This window comes from Mirounga angustirostris, unplaced genomic scaffold (genome assembly GCF_029215605.1).
Source record: "Mirounga angustirostris isolate CCGP_5_RB_7025 unplaced genomic scaffold, mMirAng1.0.hap1 SCAF_17, whole genome shotgun sequence".
Lineage (NCBI taxonomy): Eukaryota > Metazoa > Chordata > Mammalia > Carnivora > Phocidae > Mirounga > Mirounga angustirostris.
The window spans coordinates 7,112,515-7,131,997 of record NW_026991725.1 but is presented as its reverse complement, the minus strand read 5'-3'; the positions used below and the strand labels follow the sequence as shown (position 1 = coordinate 7,131,997).

Genomic DNA, 19,483 nt, shown 5'->3' with positions numbered 1-19,483 from the left:
GGGGCTCGATCCCAGAACCCCGGGACCATGACCTGAGCCGAAGGCAGACGCTTAACAACCGAGCCACCCAGGCGCCCCTCTTATCTCGGTTATCTTATTAGCTCTTTGATGCATTTAAGATTCTCCCCCACCCCATATCTGTCTAGCACTTTCCCTAGTGAAGTTATCAGGAAGATTGATGGTGTTGCTTAGTCCTGCACTACCAGAAGTGGAAGTCCTGACTTCCTCACCTGGTTTCAGAATCTACCATGTGTTAATGCATGCCTTGTCTTTCCACCTAGATTCTCGGTCTTTTAAATACAGGGAGTGAGGGCGCCTGGGTGGCTCAGTTGGTTGGGCGACTGCCTTCGGCTCAGGTCATGATCCTGGAGTCCTGGGATCGAGTCCCACATCGGGCTCCCTGCTCGGCAGGGAGTCTGCTTCTCCCTCTGACCTTCCTCCCTCTCATGCTCTCTGTCTCTCATTCTCTCTCTCAAATAAATAAATAAAATCTTTAAAAAATAAAAAAAATTTAAAAAATTAAATAAATAAATAAATAAATAAATAAATACAGGGAGTGAGTTCTACTAATTTGATATACCCCTTGATACCTAATAAAGCACACGCTAAGCAGATGGTCAGTGAATTATTAAATGAACTTGAATCTGCCCTGTGACTCTATTTGGCAGTGTTCAAAGCAAGTTAAATGGGTTAATGTCTAAATACAGTATCTTCTGGCTACTACGTATACCAACTGGTGTACTTTCACAAATAATGTTTTCCATAAAATATAGGGAGAAACCGGTTAAAATGTGCAAGAGAACGAGATCAGTATTAACTTTTGCAGTTTAACCTTTATAAGTAACACTTGAATTTGTCAAATTTAGGATTTCTTAGGCTGAATCAGTCTGGATATTTATAAATGAGAGAGGAGGCGGCATTTATAAATTGAGGCAGAATGCTGATTAAATATAGAGAAAGTATTTCCACTGGATTCCTTAACTGAAGATTTTTATATTACCAAATAGGATGGAAGGGCATTCCCCCAGCCCTTAGTTGGTCATTAGCATCTAATCCAGTGTTCACACTTCCTATGCAAATCAGTTAATATTGGTAAAATTCCATTTAACTGGTTTCTGTTGAGTAAAGTTACTTTTACTAGTCAAATGATATATTATACAAAGATTGCTTTGCCCACATAATTGTATGAACTATTGAGTTACAAGTATTTCTAAATTTATGCTCTAATTTTCTTTTTGACCCAAAGGTCATTTAGAATTATTTTCTTAATCTCCAAACCTGTAAGATTTTCTAATTATTTTTTTCCCTTGATTTCTAGCTTAATCTCATTCGTTCAGAGGATATAATATACTCTGTGTGATTTCAGTCCTTAGAAATTTGTTAAATTTTCTTTATGTATATATTTTGTTTATATATATAAAAATAATTTGCATTGTACTCTATACACACCTATCAGGTCAAGTCTGCTACTCATACTGTTGTCCGATTTTTCTGCATTCTTACTAATGTTTTTGTTTTGTCAGTGCCAAAATGTGACAAAATCTACTGTGATTCTGAATTTGTCTGCTTTTCCTTGTACTTTCTGTTTTGGCTTTGGATATTTTAAGAATTTATTTAGGCTTATTCAAATTAGAACTATTATTTCTTCCTAGTATTTGAGTTATTTATCATTATGAAATGCCTATTTCTGTACTGCTTTTTGCCTTAAAGTCAGCTTTGCATGAATAAATAGTTAACACCACCTTCTTTTGTGGCCAGGGTTTGCATGGTATATCTTTTTCCACTCTTTCACTTTCAACCTTTCCGTATCCTTATGTTTCAAGTATGTGCCTTGTAAGTAGCGTATAGTAAATAAGATTTGCTTTTTTATGCAAGCTGACAATCTTTGTCTTTTGAATATATCACTTAGTCCATTACTCTACATTACTTTTAGTTTTCTATAATGTAGTTTCTATGCTTTTAATGTAGTTGCATTTAAATTGACTGTCTCATTAGTGTTTCCTATTTGATGCTTCTGTATTTCTTTTTCTTTCCTTTGTAACTTTCTTTTTAATTGGTCATTGTGGGCAAAAGGTTAACAAAATTCTGTTCCTTCTGCTCAACAATTAACCCTCCATTAAATTTCTAGCTCTGTTCCCATTAATGTAGTAAGATGTATATCGACAGTATTAGTACACAGTATTGCTTATGATAAAAATTACCCCTGTTTGTAAATTGCATCTCTGCTGGGAGAATAAGAAATGTATGTGGGGATGACATATTTGGGCTTCCCTGAATATGGGGACTCATGTATTAAGCATGTCCCTTTTGAGGACCCTGGATGCTATGTCTTCAGATCTATTTAAAAGGGATATTGGATACTGTGGGGCATGAGGCTTTTAAACCAAGGGCACTTTCCATACCCTCCCAATGTGGATCTTATCTCTTCGCCCCTAAGCTGTCACCTAACTGTGTTTGGACAGCTGCAAGGGGCTGTGACACTTCTCTTGGCAAGCCATGTTTTTGTCCTGAGTAAACACATGCCAAGTGTGGCCTGTGAGTCTTTTGAGTCAGAACGTGATCCTCTGACCCCTGCCACTCAGTGTTGCAATTATTTTTTATTATTCCCTTTGTTATTTTGGAAGATTTATATCATAATATTATTTTGGTGGTTATTTGATTGATTATAATTCCACTCTTCAATATAAAAATCTAATATAATTTGGTACTTTTACCTCCTTCCTGGAAGATGGAAGGTCCACAAAACATTTTTGGGGGGTGGGGGGGTCCATAAAATGTTATAATTCCATCTGCCTTCCTCTCAATGTCTGTGCTATTTTGGTCATGTATTTTAATTGTATGTGTAGCCAGCAAAATGATGACATCATATCGTTGCTGTTACTACTACATATAGTCAGTATCTGTTTAGATTTACTCATTTATCACTTCTTTTTTCCTCTTTCTGTATCACTGACCTTCATCTGGGACCATTTTTCTTATCCCTGAATTTCATCCTGTTATATTTGAGATCTGTTGTTGACAGAGTCTCTGGTTTTGTTTACTTGAAAATATTGTGTACTGTTTTCACTTGTGAAGAATATTTTTGCTGGGTGCAGAATTCTACATTGGCAGTTCTTTCCTTACTTCAAAGATAATAGTCCTTTGTCTTCTGGATGCCATTGTTTCTTGTGAGAAGTCAGCTGTCAGTCTGTTGCTCCTGAGGTAACGGATCTTTTCTCCTCTGGCTGCTTTGCTTCGGTATTCCGAAGTTTTACTACAGCGTTCCTAGGTGTTGATTTTTTTTTTTTTAATCCTGCTCATAATTTGTAGGACTTCTTCAGTTTGTCACTGTTTGATTGTTTTTTATCAGTTTTGCCAGGTTCTTGGCTGTTAGCTCTTCAAGTCCTGCCTCTGTCTCTTCTGTCTCCTCTGCAGGCCGTCCCACTGTGTCTGCCGTGCCTCCTAACCTCTCTGTCATTTCATCTTTTCATCTCTCCGTGCTTCATTCTTGGAAATTTCTTCCCAGAAATACATTCAAAGACTGGTCCACTGACTTCTCAATTCCCATCATTGTATTTTTCAGTCCTAGGTTATGCATTTGATTTGGTTCTTTTTTATAGTTTCTGGTTCTCTAAAAAATTCTCAGTATTGTCTTCTGTCATCTTCAGCACAGTAAGCATAGTTATTTTATTATCTCTGATAACTCCAATATCTGGATTTCTGCAGATCTGTTTATTTTATATGTTTTGCTGTTTCTCATTCTTGTTATCTTGGTTCCTTATGTGTCTGGTTAATTTTTATTTTGCTCCCAACGTTATATTGGCAAAATTGTTTATAGAAATAACTGGAGACCCAAGTTTATGTAATCTTTCTCCAGTAAAGATTGACTTTTGCTCCTTTTAAGCAGCTAAGAGCACTAGTATTTCAAATCAGCTGCTCCAATTTCAAGTCCCTGTGAGAGAGTGCCTACTTCTGACTCACCCTCGTTGCTAGTGGCAGCCTTTTTGGATCCCAGCCCAGAGTGAGAGGGGTTTACCCATGACCTCCTTTTCAGGCCCTACTCTCTGATCTCTTTCCCACTAGCCTTATGAGGCTATCACAACCTCTGCTTAGATCCCATCCACTTCCTCTGGAGTTGGTAAATTTCCCAGGGGAAAAGGAGGCCTCAAACCTGGCAACTTGCGTGGCATCCTCCTCCTCCTAGATTCTGGTCCCATAATTTAATTCTCCGCTGTCTTTAAGCAGGTGTTTTTTGTATATTTTAATTGCCTATCTCACATGTCCCCAGCATGGGTGTTGGTTTAAATTACCTAATCTGTCATTACTAACATGGAAGCCCTAATATCCTGTTTTCATAAATTAGGTTATTAGGTTCAGAGAGACTTTATCATAGCTAGTTAAGAGCAGAAACAACAAATACCCGAGTGTCCTGATTCTGTGTGATTTTTATTCTGTTACACCACTGCCAAAGTATACAGATAGATCTAGCAGCATTTTGATATTTGCTGTGCTCAGTGATACTTCTTTCAGTTTATTTGTCAAGCAGTAAAGGTCCCATATCCCAGGAGACTTGCAGAAAATTCTCAAGTAAATAGTACCCCCTCTCTGCCTTCCCCATCCCATTAAGTTTGTTTTAAATTTATTTAAACTTTTAAAAAGTGAGCCACAATCTCCCCGTATAAATCTTCCATTTGAAAACCATTAGAGATTCATGAACATGTGGTCACCTATCACTATTTTCTAAAGTAAGATTCTGCTTGTACTTTGTAATAATATCAAATCTCTGCTTAATACCTAAGCCAGGGATTGGTGTTCCAGAATAGGGAAGAAGTATCAGTTGTCTATTAATTCATAACAAATCACCCTAAAATGTAGTGCCTAGAACAACAGCAATTTATTGTGTCTCATGATTTGGTGGGTTGACTAGCCAGTTTGTCTGGTCTCACTGGGGCTCACCAAGTCTAAATGGTTTAAAATGGCTCCCCAAATGCCATGGCTGAATGACTGGATAACTTGGCCTCTTTCTTCATATAGTTTTTAGTCCTGGGTTTCTTCACGTGATGGAAGAAGTATTCCAAAAGTTCAAAGCGCCTCAAGGCTGAGTGTCCACGAGTAACCCAGTATCACTTCTGCCATATTCTTTTGGTTAAGACAAGTCACAGGGCCAGCCCAGATCCCGGGAGTGGGGTGGAAAATTCACCTCTTCATTGGGAAGTCCAGCGAAATATTGTGGTCCTGTCTTTAAAGCTACCACAGTGTGATGAAAAAAGGCAGGTGTTGTAGGCAGAGTAATGGCCTCTGCATTTCAACACCGGTTCTCAGACACTGATGGACGGAGTGTTCTACAATTCAGTTCAGTTCTACCACTACCTGGAACAGCCCGATGAAGAGATGCACACAGTGACAAGGTCTGGGAGGTCTGGACATCCAGAGAGCAAGAGCTTCTCCCCATGGAGACAGGTTACATCACCCTCCCCGTACATTGATATGTTCACCAGCCAAAAAGCTCTTTGGGGCCTCGGTGTCTTGAGTGTTTTTTTGAATGACGGTTTTTTTAAATAAGGGTTTTATTACACAAGCATTATTGAGTAAGTCATTAGCCCATGACTGGACTCAACCTCCAGCCTTCCTTCTGTGGAGATCAGGTTGCTGAAAGTCCCTTCTCTAATCCTATGGAGGGTTTTTTTGATGCCCACCCCCCATCCTGAAGCTATCTGGGAACTGGGCAGGAGTCATCTCATTAGCATAACAAAGACACTCTTACCACTGAGGAAATTCCGAAGGTTTAAGAAGTTCTATGCTAGGACCTGTGACAAAGTCCAGAGAGAAAGAGAGGGAGAGAGATGGAGATATTATTATTATTATTATTATTATTATTATTATTATTATTATTATACCACAGCCTCCCAAGGTTACCCATGCCCTAATCCCCAGAACCTGTAAACATGTTATGTTGAATGGCAAGGTAGAATGAAGGTTGCAGGTGGAGTTAAGATTGCTGGTTCTGAACTTAAAGAGATTATCCTGCATTGTCCAGGTAGGACCTTTGTAAATTTAAGAGTCTTTCAAAGGGAAAGAGGAATGCAGAAGAGTCAGAACCAGGGAGATAGTATCATTTGAAAGACTTAACAGGCCATTACTGGCTTTCAAGATGGAAGGAGGCCACAGGCCAAAGAATGTGGGCAGCCTCTAGAAGCTGGAAAAGATTAAGAAAGTGCGTTCTCTCTAAGAGTCTCTAGAAGATCACAGCGTGGATTTTTAGCCCGGTGAGGCTCATCTCAGACTGCTGACCTCCAGAGTTCTATGAGAATATATTTGTGTTGGTTTAAGCCACTAGATTTGTGGTGGTGTAGAAAACTGACCTCCGTGCTTTGGAGCCAAAGCACAAGGCAAAAGACAGAGTTTGAGATAAAGAGGAATGAGAGCTTTCTTGCTTTGCGGGGCAAAGGAGGCTGCACAGGCCATGGCCTTCAAAAACTGCAAACCCTATGGGAGGAAGGGGCTGGGTGGTTTATAGGGAAATATAGGATCTAGCCGGGTTTGACAGGAATTGTGTAGGTGCTACCAGCCTCCTTCATCATGTCTTTAGTGTGGTACCGGGTTCCCGAAACAAAAGGCTAAGAAGGGAGGAGGGGAGCTTTGCGGAAGAGAGGAAAAAGGTTACTTTAAAATTGAGCTTCGCTGAAGCATTAGTGCGGCCATTTTTATTTTTGTTCAACTTTGTGCTTTTAAGTGGTAATCCGCTGTGGCAGCAATAGGAAATGAACATAGCAGGGCCTTGAAAAAGGAAAAAAAGTGGCATTTTTTCCACCAAGGAATGCAGCATGATAAATCTGTCCTTGGAGCTTCCTGTGTAGATGTTGAAAACTCACTCTGTTCAGAATGCAAGTAACTTCACATTCTTCAAATCTCTCTTATTTCTTAAATTATTGACTACTTCCTTTTACCTCCAGCCCTCAGTAGAGCTCAAAATCGCCTATCTACAGAGGACTCTATCTCTTAAATAAAGTGCATCTGTGTGTGTCTGATAGGTTATAGATCAGAGAAGGGAAAGTAACTCTTTGCTCTGGTAAGTAGGATACGTTTGACCTTGATTCATCCAGTGAGAATTTGTTACCTTCAGCAAACCAGGATCTGTCTTACACCAGCACAGTTTTATACTTAAAAGGAGTTATGATCTAATGCATGGTAGAAAACTTAATTGGCCCAGAGGGAGGGCTTTCTTGGTAGGCTCTTTCTTAGAGTCAGTGACACCTACAGGAGGTTTTGTGACTTCTCTACTTACAAGTTTTAATCTCTTTTTCAAAAGCACAAACTAACATGATGATGGTGAGGATGATGACAATGACGATGGATGGCGGCCATGATGGCAGCTGACGCTTACAGAGCACCTACTATGTGCCAGAGCTGGGCTTACGTTTTATGTTCTTCATTGCAGTTCATCTTTTTCATGGCTCCTGCCTCTTTCTATTAAATTACTCTTTCTGTTCCTTTTTAACCATCTTTTCATAAATACACATAAACTCAATGTTTACACATCTCAATTATTTACTCCTTAGTTTTATCCCCTTTCTGCAGTTCCTGATGAATTCCTAAAATATAATAAAACAAAATTTTAGCTAGATGCACAAGAACTCCCAATCTTGAAGGGAAAGGAAGAATAACTACTTTATTCACAAGTATATGTCTGAGAAATTATAGAGGCACTGAGCTTAATTTGACACAATTAACACTAATTACATGTTAGAGTCCTTAGTTTGGGATTTTTCTCCAGTGAAACTTACCATTTGCTGATTTATTTCTTTAGGAGCCCTATTATGTACGTTGCATCAAACCCAATGACAAGAAATCCCCACAGATATTTGATGATGAGCGCTGCCGGCACCAAGTAGAGTATCTTGGACTACTGGAAAACGTGAGGGTGCGGCGGGCGGGGTTTGCCTTCCGCCAGACATACGAGAAGTTTCTTCACAGGTGAGAATAAAGAACCCTGACAGACATCGACAAATCTGGGGTCCTCCCCATGTAGGACAGTGCATTAGCACAGATTAAATACTCTGAATATTTGCCAAATGAGTAAGAGTCAAGGGAACGGCAAATATGAAAAACTTTCTCATTCAGCACAAGAGTCTCCCTGAGTTTATGGTTTATAGACCATGAGGAAAGATTCATTCTGTGGGGGGAAAAATGTGGGTGTTGTAGTTTGGTAGAAAGAACCTAGATTCAGAGTCACATCTGGGTTGGAATCTTGGGTATGCCAATCATTTGCTGTGTGATCTTGGGCTAGAAATTTAACGTCTTTGACTTTGTTTCTCCATCTGTAAAATGAGTTTAATAACACTACCTGTAAGGCTGTTGTTGTGAGGATTAAGTTAACCTAAGTAAAAAAAGCTAGGTGCCTGACACATAGTAGATGTTCAGTTAATGCTGTCTGTCCTTACCGATATTAGTAATTACCATAATAACAAAATATTAAGCAGTTAATCATGGAGACCGTGCAATTAGTCTACCTGATTTGAATCCTGGCTTTGCCATTTCTTGGCTTTTTGACCATGGGCAAATTACATTATCTTTCCATGCCTCTGTTTCCTCACGTGTTAAAAAATGGGGTAATAATAATAACAACTACTTTTTAGGGTTGCTGGAGAATTAAATGAGATTGTGTGTGTGTCTGTGTGTGTATGTGTGTATAAAGCAGTTAGAATGGAACCTGGCATATAGCAGTCATTCAATATATGTAAGATATCATTGCTCCTGTTATTTATTGTTAGTAATAATAATGATAGTTGACAACTGGGACTCATAAAGTCCCTTTAAATTCCTTCTGTTCACTTATCTAAAAATATTTACTGAACATTTCCTGTGTTCGAGACTACAGATGCCACAGAATATGAATAAATAGATAAAATATTGGGTGCTCAGAAGAGTCTCTAAGGAGATAATAATGGCAGGAAGGAGCCAGCCATGCGAACATCAGAGGGAACAGCAGGTGGGGCAGAGGGAACAGTGAAGGAGAGGCTCAGTTGTGGTAGTGAGTGTGGTGTGTTAGGTAGCAAGCGTAGCCGTGTGGCTGGAGGCTGCTCAGTGACAGGGCAGGGGTGTGAGATGAGATCAGAGAGGTGGACAGGGGCCAGATCATGTCGAGTTTTATAATCCAGACTAAACAGTTTAGATTTTGACTAAATCTGGCAGGAACCCATTGGTGGATTTTAAGCAGGGAGCAACCTAATCTTATGGCTGTTTGAGGAGATACTGTGACTGCTGTGTGGATAGGAAGCAAGGAGACATTTAGGGATGTTACTGTGGGAGCCTGGGAGAGGGGGCTTGTTCGTGCCTTGAACAAGAGATGATTGTAGATGCAAGGGTAGTGGACAGATTTGGGTATGTTTTAGGGGAAGGTTGACCAGGCTTGCTCATGGATTGGCTAGATAAGAGAGGGAGAGAGAGAGGAGTGAAGGATCACAATTAGATTTTGGCATGGGTAAGCATATACCATTTGCTGAGATAAGATTGGGTAAGAGAAACTTGAGGAAGAGGTCATGGAACAGGGGCAAGGATGGAATCAAGGTTTGTCTCTTGACTTTTAGGTAGACTGAAAATCTAGGTAGAAATATTAAATGAGCTATTAAATACACATATCCAGAAAGAAGTGCAGATTGGAGATAGAGATGCTGGAGTCATTAGTCTAGAAATGACGTATAAAGTCTCAGAACTGGATAGAGAAGAGAACGAGGCCCATTCAAACACTTAGGTTTGTGATCTGACATGAAGGAACCACCAAAGAGAAGAAAAGGAGCCACCAATGAGATAGAGGAGATACCAGAAAAGGGTTATGTCACAGAAACCAAGAGAAGACATCATTTCGAGAAGAAAACTGTAGTTACCATATGGCACATTGCTGTGCAGTCAAGTCGTCAAGTAAGACAAAGGTAGAAGCTTCAGCATTAGATCTGGCAACATAGCGGCCAAGGGAGAAATGGCTGGGCAGAGCCTGATTTGAACAGGTTGGGAAGTGAAGTGAGAAGCTGGGCACCTGTAGACAACTCAAGAATGTGTGCTGTGAATGAGGGCAGGGAAGAATGTGGGGTGTGAGGTCAGGAGACACTAGGAAACAGACGCAGGTGGGGCTGATTCAGAACAGAGGGAGAACCCAGAGGTGCAGGACCAAGGGAGGTCATTGTCATCATCATAATATCCTTGAGAAGGCAAGGCTCAGAATCCCACGCACAAGTGGAAGGTTTGTCAGCGTTAGGTAGGAGTAGGGACACTTCCCCCATAGCAACAGGACAAAAGGCAGAGAATATGAATACAGACACAGAAAGGCTTAAAGGTCCGCAGATGGGAAAGATGATGTTCCAATCTGATTGCTTCTGTTTCCTTAACCAAGCATGAGGCGAGGCCAAGCGGGGGGGAGTGGAGATGAGGGGAGGTGGTGTGGAGGTTTGAGGGGAAGTGGGAATACTCATTTTGGAGAGTGGGAAAGCACAGATTTGTATGGTAGGATTGCTGTCAGGAAGACCCGAGTGTCCGTGTGAGATCTGAGGTTATCAATGGGCAGTGAGACCACCAACATTATTGGTTTTCTCCACCAGCGTTCAGCTACTTTTGCACAGAAGTGAAAGGGGTTGCACTGAATGGAGACTCTTAGAATGAATAAAGCGCAGTAGCCTGGAAAATTCAAACTTCATTTTACACTGATCAAAAGGTTATGCTCAAAACTGACCATTTTCCTTATTGAAATCACACTGTCCTTTAGATTTGGTTTTTCATTTGCTTATTGAGGCTGTAGAGTTGGAATGTTTTCATGAGTAGAGATGTGTGCATTCGGAGTCTTGATTTCAAACAATGTCAAATTATATTAGAAAGATTTCTAGTCTGTTGTTATTATGCTTAGAATTCTAGCAATTGCTTGGTCACAGAATTTGGTTTTTTGTTATCACCCATAAAAAATCAGCAGATGTTAAATACTGGCATGAGCAGGGTGGGACAGGGTAACTATAGGATGGGGCTGAACCGAAAATATTTTATCATGAGACAAAGGGAAGCCGTGGCAAGTAGCTAAGGTAAGAGAACAGTAAGCAAGCCTGACTTGGAGGAGACAAGGAATTTTGCAAGTGCATCCATATCTTTTACATTTGACTCAGGAGGTTTTGGTGTGTTTGTTTCTTGTCATGGGAGACATGCTATAAGGATTGGAATATGTTTTCTAATACACACATAAAAATACAATAGAAAAGTTCAAAGGAACCTGTGAATTTCAAATATGGTGGTCTTAGTGGCGTAAGGCTAAATCCATTTCTACTCCAAGAACATCCCCAAATAATGTAAATTATGTATCTTTAAAACCAAGAAAATGCACAGCCACACTATGGAATCAAGAAGGGATTTGAGTCTCAATGAACCTTGGAAATGTGACTCCCTCCTAAATATGAAGTGAAGCAATTGTGAAGACCCAGGAGTAAGCCAAGGTCACAGTTTTTAGGAAAGACTGCTTTTGCCATTCAGGAAACCACCCTGCATGTACTGTTTCTGTGGAGCTGGCCACAGCTGCAGCACCAGGAGGTGGCCGCAATGGCCAGGACAAGGGACACCTCAGTAGCTGCAAGGGGGATATCATAGGCATGACAGCTGACACCCATGAAGCAAAAGTCGCCATGTTACAAGAGGCCAGCCAAGGCTAAGACGTACACAGGACTCTGTGGAAGTAGATAGGATAATAGTGAAACGTCTGAGAAAGACCAGATAATGGAAAAGAGACAGTAAGCCCAGCAGATGCCAAACCTTACCCCCTGAGGAACCAGAGCAAGGAGTAAATGGCATTGGAATTAGCCTGTTTAATATTTTCAGAGAGATAAAGGAGAGAATTATGGTCCTAGAATAGGAATATGAAGTCAGAAACAAGAACAGGTAATTATTAGGAAAAATAATTAGGGCGCCTGGGTGGCTCAGTCGTTAAGCGGCTGCCTTCGGCTCAGGTCATGATCCCAGAGTCCTGGGATCGAGTCCCGCATCAGACTCCCTGCTCCGCGGGAAGCCTGCTTCTCCCTCTCCCACTCCCTCTGCTTGTGTTCCTGCTCTCACTGTCTCTGTCAAATAAAAAAAAAAAAAAATGGAGATTTGGAAAATGAAAATTAGATTAAACACAACTGAAGAGAGCATTGTTCATCAGCAGGAGAATGAGTCAGCAACGTGTCACATAATCACACAGTGGCTGCTAACCAGAGTTAAAGGGAATGAATGGCTGATACAGCAACATGAATGAATAGCACATTATGTGAACAAAGGATAGTCACCAAAGAATACATACTGTATGCTGCCACTTATATGAAGTTCAAGAACAGACAGAAATCAGAACCGTGGTCAGTTCTGGAGTGGGGGAACTGATGGGAAGGGAGAAGAGGGCACTCTCTGAGATTATGGAGATGTTCTGCATCTTGATGGGGTGTCAGTTTCATGAGTGTATACATTTTCCAAAACTTGTTAAACTGTATACCTAAATGTGTGCATTTTACTGTATGTAAAATTTACCACAATTTAAAAAAATTAAACTAAACCTCTTTTAAAAAGCACATTAGTAAACTGGAAGATCAAGTTGAAGAGTTCTTGCAGATTTCATCACAAAGAAAAAGAGAGATGGGAGATACTAGAGCTCAGGCAGTATGTAAGGTCGATCCAGAAGTGCCAACAGCTGTTCAACAGGAGCACCCGAAGGAAAGAAGAGAGAGAAGAGGGGAGAAGTAGTACTTGAACAAAGAGTGGCCAGGAATTTTCCTGAACTGAAAAAAGACAAATCTTCAAATTCAAAGAATACACAGAGTGGAAAGCATGTGAATTTTTTAAAAATGAAATTAAGTACATTATCTTCACTTTTAGAATGTTAGCGATAAAGGAAAATACTTAGAGCTCCCAAGAAAAGACAAAGTACTACCAGGGAATGAGAAGCATACAGACATCAGACTTCTCATTAGCAGCATTTGATGCAAATAGACAAAGCAGCAATATCTTTACAGTGAGAGGGGATGAACTTTATACTTAGAACTTTATTCCATGCCAGGCCGCCTGGGTGGCTTAGTTGAACGGCCGGCTCTTGATTTTGGCTCAGGTCATGATCTTGGGGTCCTGGGATGGAGCCCTGCATCAGGCTCCATGCTCAGCAGGGAGTCTCCTTGAGGATTCTTTCTCTCCCTCTCTCTCTCTCTCTCTCTCTCTCTCACTCTCTGGCCCTCCCCCACTCACAATTCTTTCTCTTTCAAATCAATAAATCTTTTTTTTTTAAAAAAAGAATTTTAGGGCGCCTGGGTGGCTCAGTTGGTTAAGCGACTGCCTTCGGCTCAGGTCATGGTCCCGGAGTCCTGGGATCGAGTCCCACATCGGGCTCCCGGCTCAGCAGGGAGCCTGCTTCTCCCTCTGACCCTCTCCCCTCTCATGCTGTTTCTCTCTCTCTCTCTCTCTCTCAAATAAATAAATAAATAAAATCTGTAAAAAAAAAAATAAAAAAATAAAAAAAATAAAAAAAGAATTTTATTCCATGCCAAATTATCATTCAAGAGTGTCAGTACAATAAAAATATTTTCTGACATATATAGGCTCAAAAAATTTACTATTCAGAGATCCTCTGAAAAATCTTCTGGAGCAAAAGGAAAAATAAATGCAGAAGAGAAAAATGGAATGCAAAAAGTAATATTGAACAAATAAAGCAGTGAAACTTTTAAGTCTAAACATGTATCCATTGTAAGTGGGAAAAAGTCTGGTAAAAATCTGAAACAAAAATGAAAATTGGAGTGAAAAGTACAGAGAAGTAAAGACTTGTACTATTTATGGGAAGGATAGAGATATAATTAACTAGACAGGAAAAAATAAGCATATATTTTCATATATACATACTTTTTATATATTAAAAAATTTACTTTTTATATATATGAAAAATTTTAAGACAATGATAATAATGGTGGCTAACACTGTGAGTTGCTCACTGCATATCCCAGGCACTGATTTGAGTGCCCTACGGTGTAGTAGGTAGTAAGTCACTGGAGGTGACTTCCAGATAAGGAGAAGATGGCATCTCCCATTTTTATGCAGATGAGGAAACGGAGGCACCCAAAGGTTGAGTAACTTGCCCCAGGTCACAGAGCCACGTCATGGCAAGTGGGAGCCCTGTTTGGACTCAGGCCCTTGCCTCCTGAGCCTACCATCAGTGCAGTGCCTCACAATTGAAGGGATGGCTTTCAAATCAAAGGAGAAAATAAAATGAAATAAAGAAAATTCATTCTGTCCAAGTATCATATGATCTCACTGATATGGGGAATTCTTAATCTCAGGAAACAAACTGAGGGTTGCTGGAGTGGTGGGGGGTGGGAGGGATGGGGTGGCTGGGTGATAGACACTAGGGAGGGTATGTGCTATGGTGAACACTGTGAATTGTGCAAGACTGTTGAATCTCAGATCTGTACCTCTGAAACAAATAATACATTATATGTTAAAAAAAAAAAAAAGATAGTAGGAGGGGAAAAATGAAGGGGGGGAAATCAGAGGGGTAGATGAACCATGAGAGACTATGGACCCTAAGAAACAAACTGAGGGTTTTAGAGGGGAGGGGGACAGGGAGATGGGTTAGCCCGGTGATGGGTATTAAGAAGGGCATGTATTGCATGGAGCACTGGGTGTTATACACAAACAACGAATCACAGAACACTACATCAAAAACTAATGATGTGATGTATGGTGAATAACATAACATAATAAAATTAAATTTAAAAAAAAGAAAGAAAACAGTCTGTCCAATAGAAAAACAGTAAAAAGCAACAGCAAGAAGGCACATCTGATAGAAAATATAAAAGAAGTTGAGACATTAGACACATATTAATAATCACAATAAATGTGTTAAACTTACCTTTTACAAGACAGAATTGTGGAAAGTCAAGTCTATCTGATTGATGATTATGTAAGTCAAGATTAGGTCCTCTCTAGAATCATCCAGGAAGGGTGCTGTATGAGGCCGTGGGATATGCGTCTGGGAAAATAGCCTATGTCTACTCTGCAGACTGTCTTTATCTTCAGCTTTACATAAGATGAATGTGTTCTGATTGGGAGATGGCCGTGTTATTTTACTATCACACCAATTGAACTAATTAATAGTGGGACGTGGGGTGGGATAGACAGTGTGTATTGGACTAATGGTTCTGATGCTGGCAAGAGAAAAAGTAACATTTTCCACTGTAAATTTTTGCTTTTAGATTCTGCAGATTTTTTAAAGCTAGGTTTGAACCTCCATTTTTACTTGTCACTTTTATTTTCATTTCTTTTATTGAAAAAAGAGAGAAGGATTTTAAATGTTCTAATAACCTTAAAAGTTGTGTGAGTCTTTCAGGGAGATAATACTTGTTGTCAGGAAGCAGATGAGTTCAGCTTTTTAATTCACAAGTTCAGGATGCTGGTTTGTGGGAGAACTGGGGTCTTGCCATTTTACCATCAGGAAGAAAGGAAGAGCACCTTGGCTGAGCAGTGTGGTGGGGGGTTGCTTCCAGCTTCTGCGGTATGCCGAAAATTTCAAACACACCATGACTACCTGTATTATAGCCCAAATGTTGACTCTTATTCTAGTGTTATAATGAATTTGGGATGATTCTGATTTTGTTTCCTTTTTTCATGTGATATTATCTCTCTCTTCATATTTGAACTCTTTCATTTGGTTTCTCCCTATCTGGCAAGTGAGTAAGCTTTTAAATGTATAGAGAGGAGTAATGGAGGTTGATGGTTGATGAAAGAAGACAGTAAAAGTCTAAAGGATAAGCAGGAGCCGGGCTTTGAAGTAGTAGATTAAAAAGCATCCAGGCAATGGGAACAGCATGTGCAAAGGCTCTAAAGGAAGAAAGAGACAACCACACTACAGGACCCTAAAGAAGGCCAATGTGATTGGAGTATAGTGCTGAAGGGGGAGAGCAGTAAAAGATAAAAATGATGTAAGGCTTTCTAGAAAAGTCCTGTGGCAGCTGAGCTTGCAGAATGGATTGGGGAGGAACTGGAAAACAATTCAGGAGTCTATTGTACTAAGCTTGATGGTGGCTTGGATTAGGATTGTGGCAGTAAAAATGAGAGTAGTTGAATTTTAAATATATTTTAGAGGTAAGCCCAATAGGATTTGATGATGAATTAGAAGGACAGATAGAGGAGAGAAGGGATCAAATAACAATTCCCAGGATTCTGGGTCTAGTAACTGTGGGCACTGAGGTGGGAAAGTGAAAGAAATGTAAGACGCCCTCAAGACTTATGTGGGCATTGGATGTATGCATCTAAAGCTCAGAACTCAGAGCTGGGCTATGGAAAATTCATGAATTGAAAAATAAAGTGGATGGAGTAGATGAGGTGACGTGGGGAGGTTGTACATAGAAGGGGACCTGATATGAGCCTTGGGGTCCTCCAACATTTGAGGGCCCAGTAATGGAGGAGCAGTAGCCAGCAAATGAGATCAAGAAGAAATATCCAGAGAGACAGACGGACATCAGGGAGATCATGCTATCATGGAAGCTCAGAAAAGAGAGATCCATCAAGAAGAAGGGATCAGAAGCCACTTAGGTATCTCAGCAAGAAATGTGTGAAGCCCAACAAAGACCATTTAAAGACTCCCAGGAGGCACAAAAGTAGACTTGAACAAGTGGAAAGACATCCCTTGTTCTTAGATAGGATGATTCAACATCATAGATAAATTTAATGAATTTAATGTGGGAACCCAATAAAAATACTAGTAAGGATTTGTTTGTTTTGTGATTGTTTTCCCCCTGGAACTATACAGATTGATTCTAAAGTTCATATAGAAAAATACACAAGCAGGAATAGCTAGAAAAACCTTTTAAAAAGAAAAGGATGAGGAGAGACCACCAGATACTAAAATATACTAAGACATCTATGATTGGGGCCCCTGGGTAGCTCACTCGGTTGGACAACTGCCTTCAGCTTGGGTCATGATCCCAGGGTCCTGGGATTGAGCCCCATGTCAGGCTCCCTGCTCAGTGGGGGAGTCTGCCTCTCCCTCTCCCACTCCCCCTGCTTGTGTTCCCTCTCTCGCTGTCTCTCTCTCTGTCAAATAAATTTTTAAAAATCTTAATAAATAAATAAAAATAAAACCACATAGGACTGATGCAGAGACGGACAGACAGAGCAATGAAACAGACCAGAATGTCTAGAAATACACTGAAGTACATATGAAAATGTAGTATATGATTAAAATGCCATATTAAATCACAGGGTGAAAGATGGACTTTTTAGTAAATAGTGTTGGAACAACTGGGTGGCCACTTGTCAAAAGATAAAATTGGATGCATACCTCATACCGTATACCAAAATAAACCCCAAGTGGATGAAAGATTTAAATGTAAACAATGAAAACATCCAACTACTAGAAGAACACATAGGTAAATTACTCTGTAACCCAAGTGGGAAGAGCGCCTTTCTTGTATGGATTAAAATTCCGATGTAATATATGAAAGAAACGACTGAATTTGGCTACATGTATTAAACAACTTGGCACCGGGGTGTGGGGGGCAGTGCTGTGGTTGGCAGCCTTCTCAGATGGTCACAGTGATCCCACCTCTTGGCACTCCTGCCCTTTGCCGTCCCCTTCTTTTGAATGTGGGCTGGCCCTAGTGATTTGCTTCTAGCAAAATGGAATTTGGCAAAAGTAATAGAATATCACTTTTGAAAGGAGGCTGTGACCCTGTGACTTCCATCTTGCTTGTTTTCACTCATGAAGAAGCTGGTGTATGACAAGCTGCCTTATGAAAGGCCAACATGGCTGCTTGCGCCTAGAAACACAATTGGTTTTTGTGTACTGATCTTATATGCTTAGTTTTCTTTTAGTGATAATAGTTTTCATCTGAAGATCTGCTTCATTTCCTTTGAAGTGAATCATAAATAATATGAGTTTTATTCCTTCCCCAATCATACCAGCTTATTTATTGGTCTCACTGTACTGGCTGGAAAACCATGATCGAGGGATCCTTATCTTGTTTCTTTGCATATAGAGAATTTGTAAAGGTTACCCATTTATAAATGATATTTGCTGTAGGTTCTTGGTAAATTAGTCTGTACTAGATTAAGGAAGAACCCTTCTATCCCTAGTTTAGTAAGTCTTTATCATGAGGAGTGTTGTATCTTATTAAAGTCTTTTTCTACATCTCTTATCAGGTTAGTGAACAGAATTCATTACTAAGGTTTTTTTTTTCTATTTATGAAGTGTCTTGAATTTATTAAATAGTCTTTCTGCATCTATTGAGACCATAAGGTTTTTCTCCCTTAACTTGTACCCTGTTCATTTTTCACACAGATACAAGATGATCTCTGAATTCACCTGGCCCAACCATGATCTCCCTTCAGACAAAGAGGCTGTCAAGAAGCTGATTGAACATTGTGGTTTTCAGGATGATGTAGCTTATGGGAAAACCAAAATTTTCATTCGAACACCCCGAACACTGTTTACCTTGGAGGAACTCCGTGCCCAAGTGCTCATAAGGATTGTCCTCTTTCTACAAAAGGTAATTTTATATTTTATATAGGGATCAGGTCTTGCTTTTATGTTCTTAAAATTTTGCTGGATGTTTTCTTTCATTCAAGCATTGTTCACGATGGTATATTCTTTGTATCTATGCCTATCTTAGAATGTTCTCTGTTGCCTTCACACATGGAAAATTTATTTGGCTGCCTGAGCTCAAAATTACTCTATCCTCAAAACTCAAGACATTTTATCTTCCAGTATTTAAAGTTGGGGAGATGTCTGAAGTAGCCAATTTTTTGTCTCTTGTAATTAGCTGGGTTTTTTCCCTCAGCCTTACTGGGTAAAGGACTTTTTTTTAATCTTGTAATTCAGAAGTTTTGTCGACGTGTTTAAAACCCCCTGCTCACCCATCATAACCAGCACCAGCACTTGAATGAGGAGTGGGGTGCTAACTTGAAGCTCATTAAATCATAGTAGCAATCATTCATTATTCATTCATCATTCACTCAGTCATGTTTTTCTTTTTATCCACCATACCCATTTCCATGCCTTCCATATGAACCATTTTAATATTTAAAAAATTATGTATGTATCTTTTTAAAAATCTTGTTCCTCTGCGAGAGGTATATTTTCTATGGGATGTATACCAAGAGAAAAGCTGCTGGGTCAGATGGTGTACGTAGACCTGACTGGTATAAGTAGTGCCCATTTCCTCCCCAAAAGGACTGTCTGTTTGCACCAGCTCACTAAGAGAGTTACTATGTGCCTACATCCTGACTAGTAACATCCAGCCACCTCAATTTTGCAAGACTAATAGGTATAATGATATCTTTTTTTTTTAAGATTTATTTATTTATTTGAGAGAGAGAGAGCACGAGCAGAGGGAGAGGGAGAAGCAGGCTTCCTGCTGAGCAGGGACCCCGATGCAGGGCTCGATCCCAGGACCCTGGGATCATGACCTGAGCCGAAGGCAGACGCTTAATGACTGAGCCACCCAGGCGCCTCGGTATAATGATA

The 19,483-nt window shown here is 40.0% G+C and overlaps 1 protein-coding gene across 2 annotated transcripts in view; it reads left to right on the top strand.

Annotated features, from left to right (window-relative positions):
* The window catches only part of MYO1D (myosin ID), a 364,669-nt gene that overhangs the window by 154,460 nt on the left and 190,726 nt on the right, over window positions 1-19,483 (top strand). For both annotated transcript variants that reach the window (XM_045889402.3, XM_064582345.1), the window contains exons 15-16: window positions 7,787-7,953; window positions 18,299-18,506. In XM_045889402.3, coding sequence (XP_045745358.1) covers window positions 7,787-7,953; window positions 18,299-18,506 — 375 coding nt within the window. The remainder of the gene's footprint in view (window positions 1-7,786; window positions 7,954-18,298; window positions 18,507-19,483) is intronic.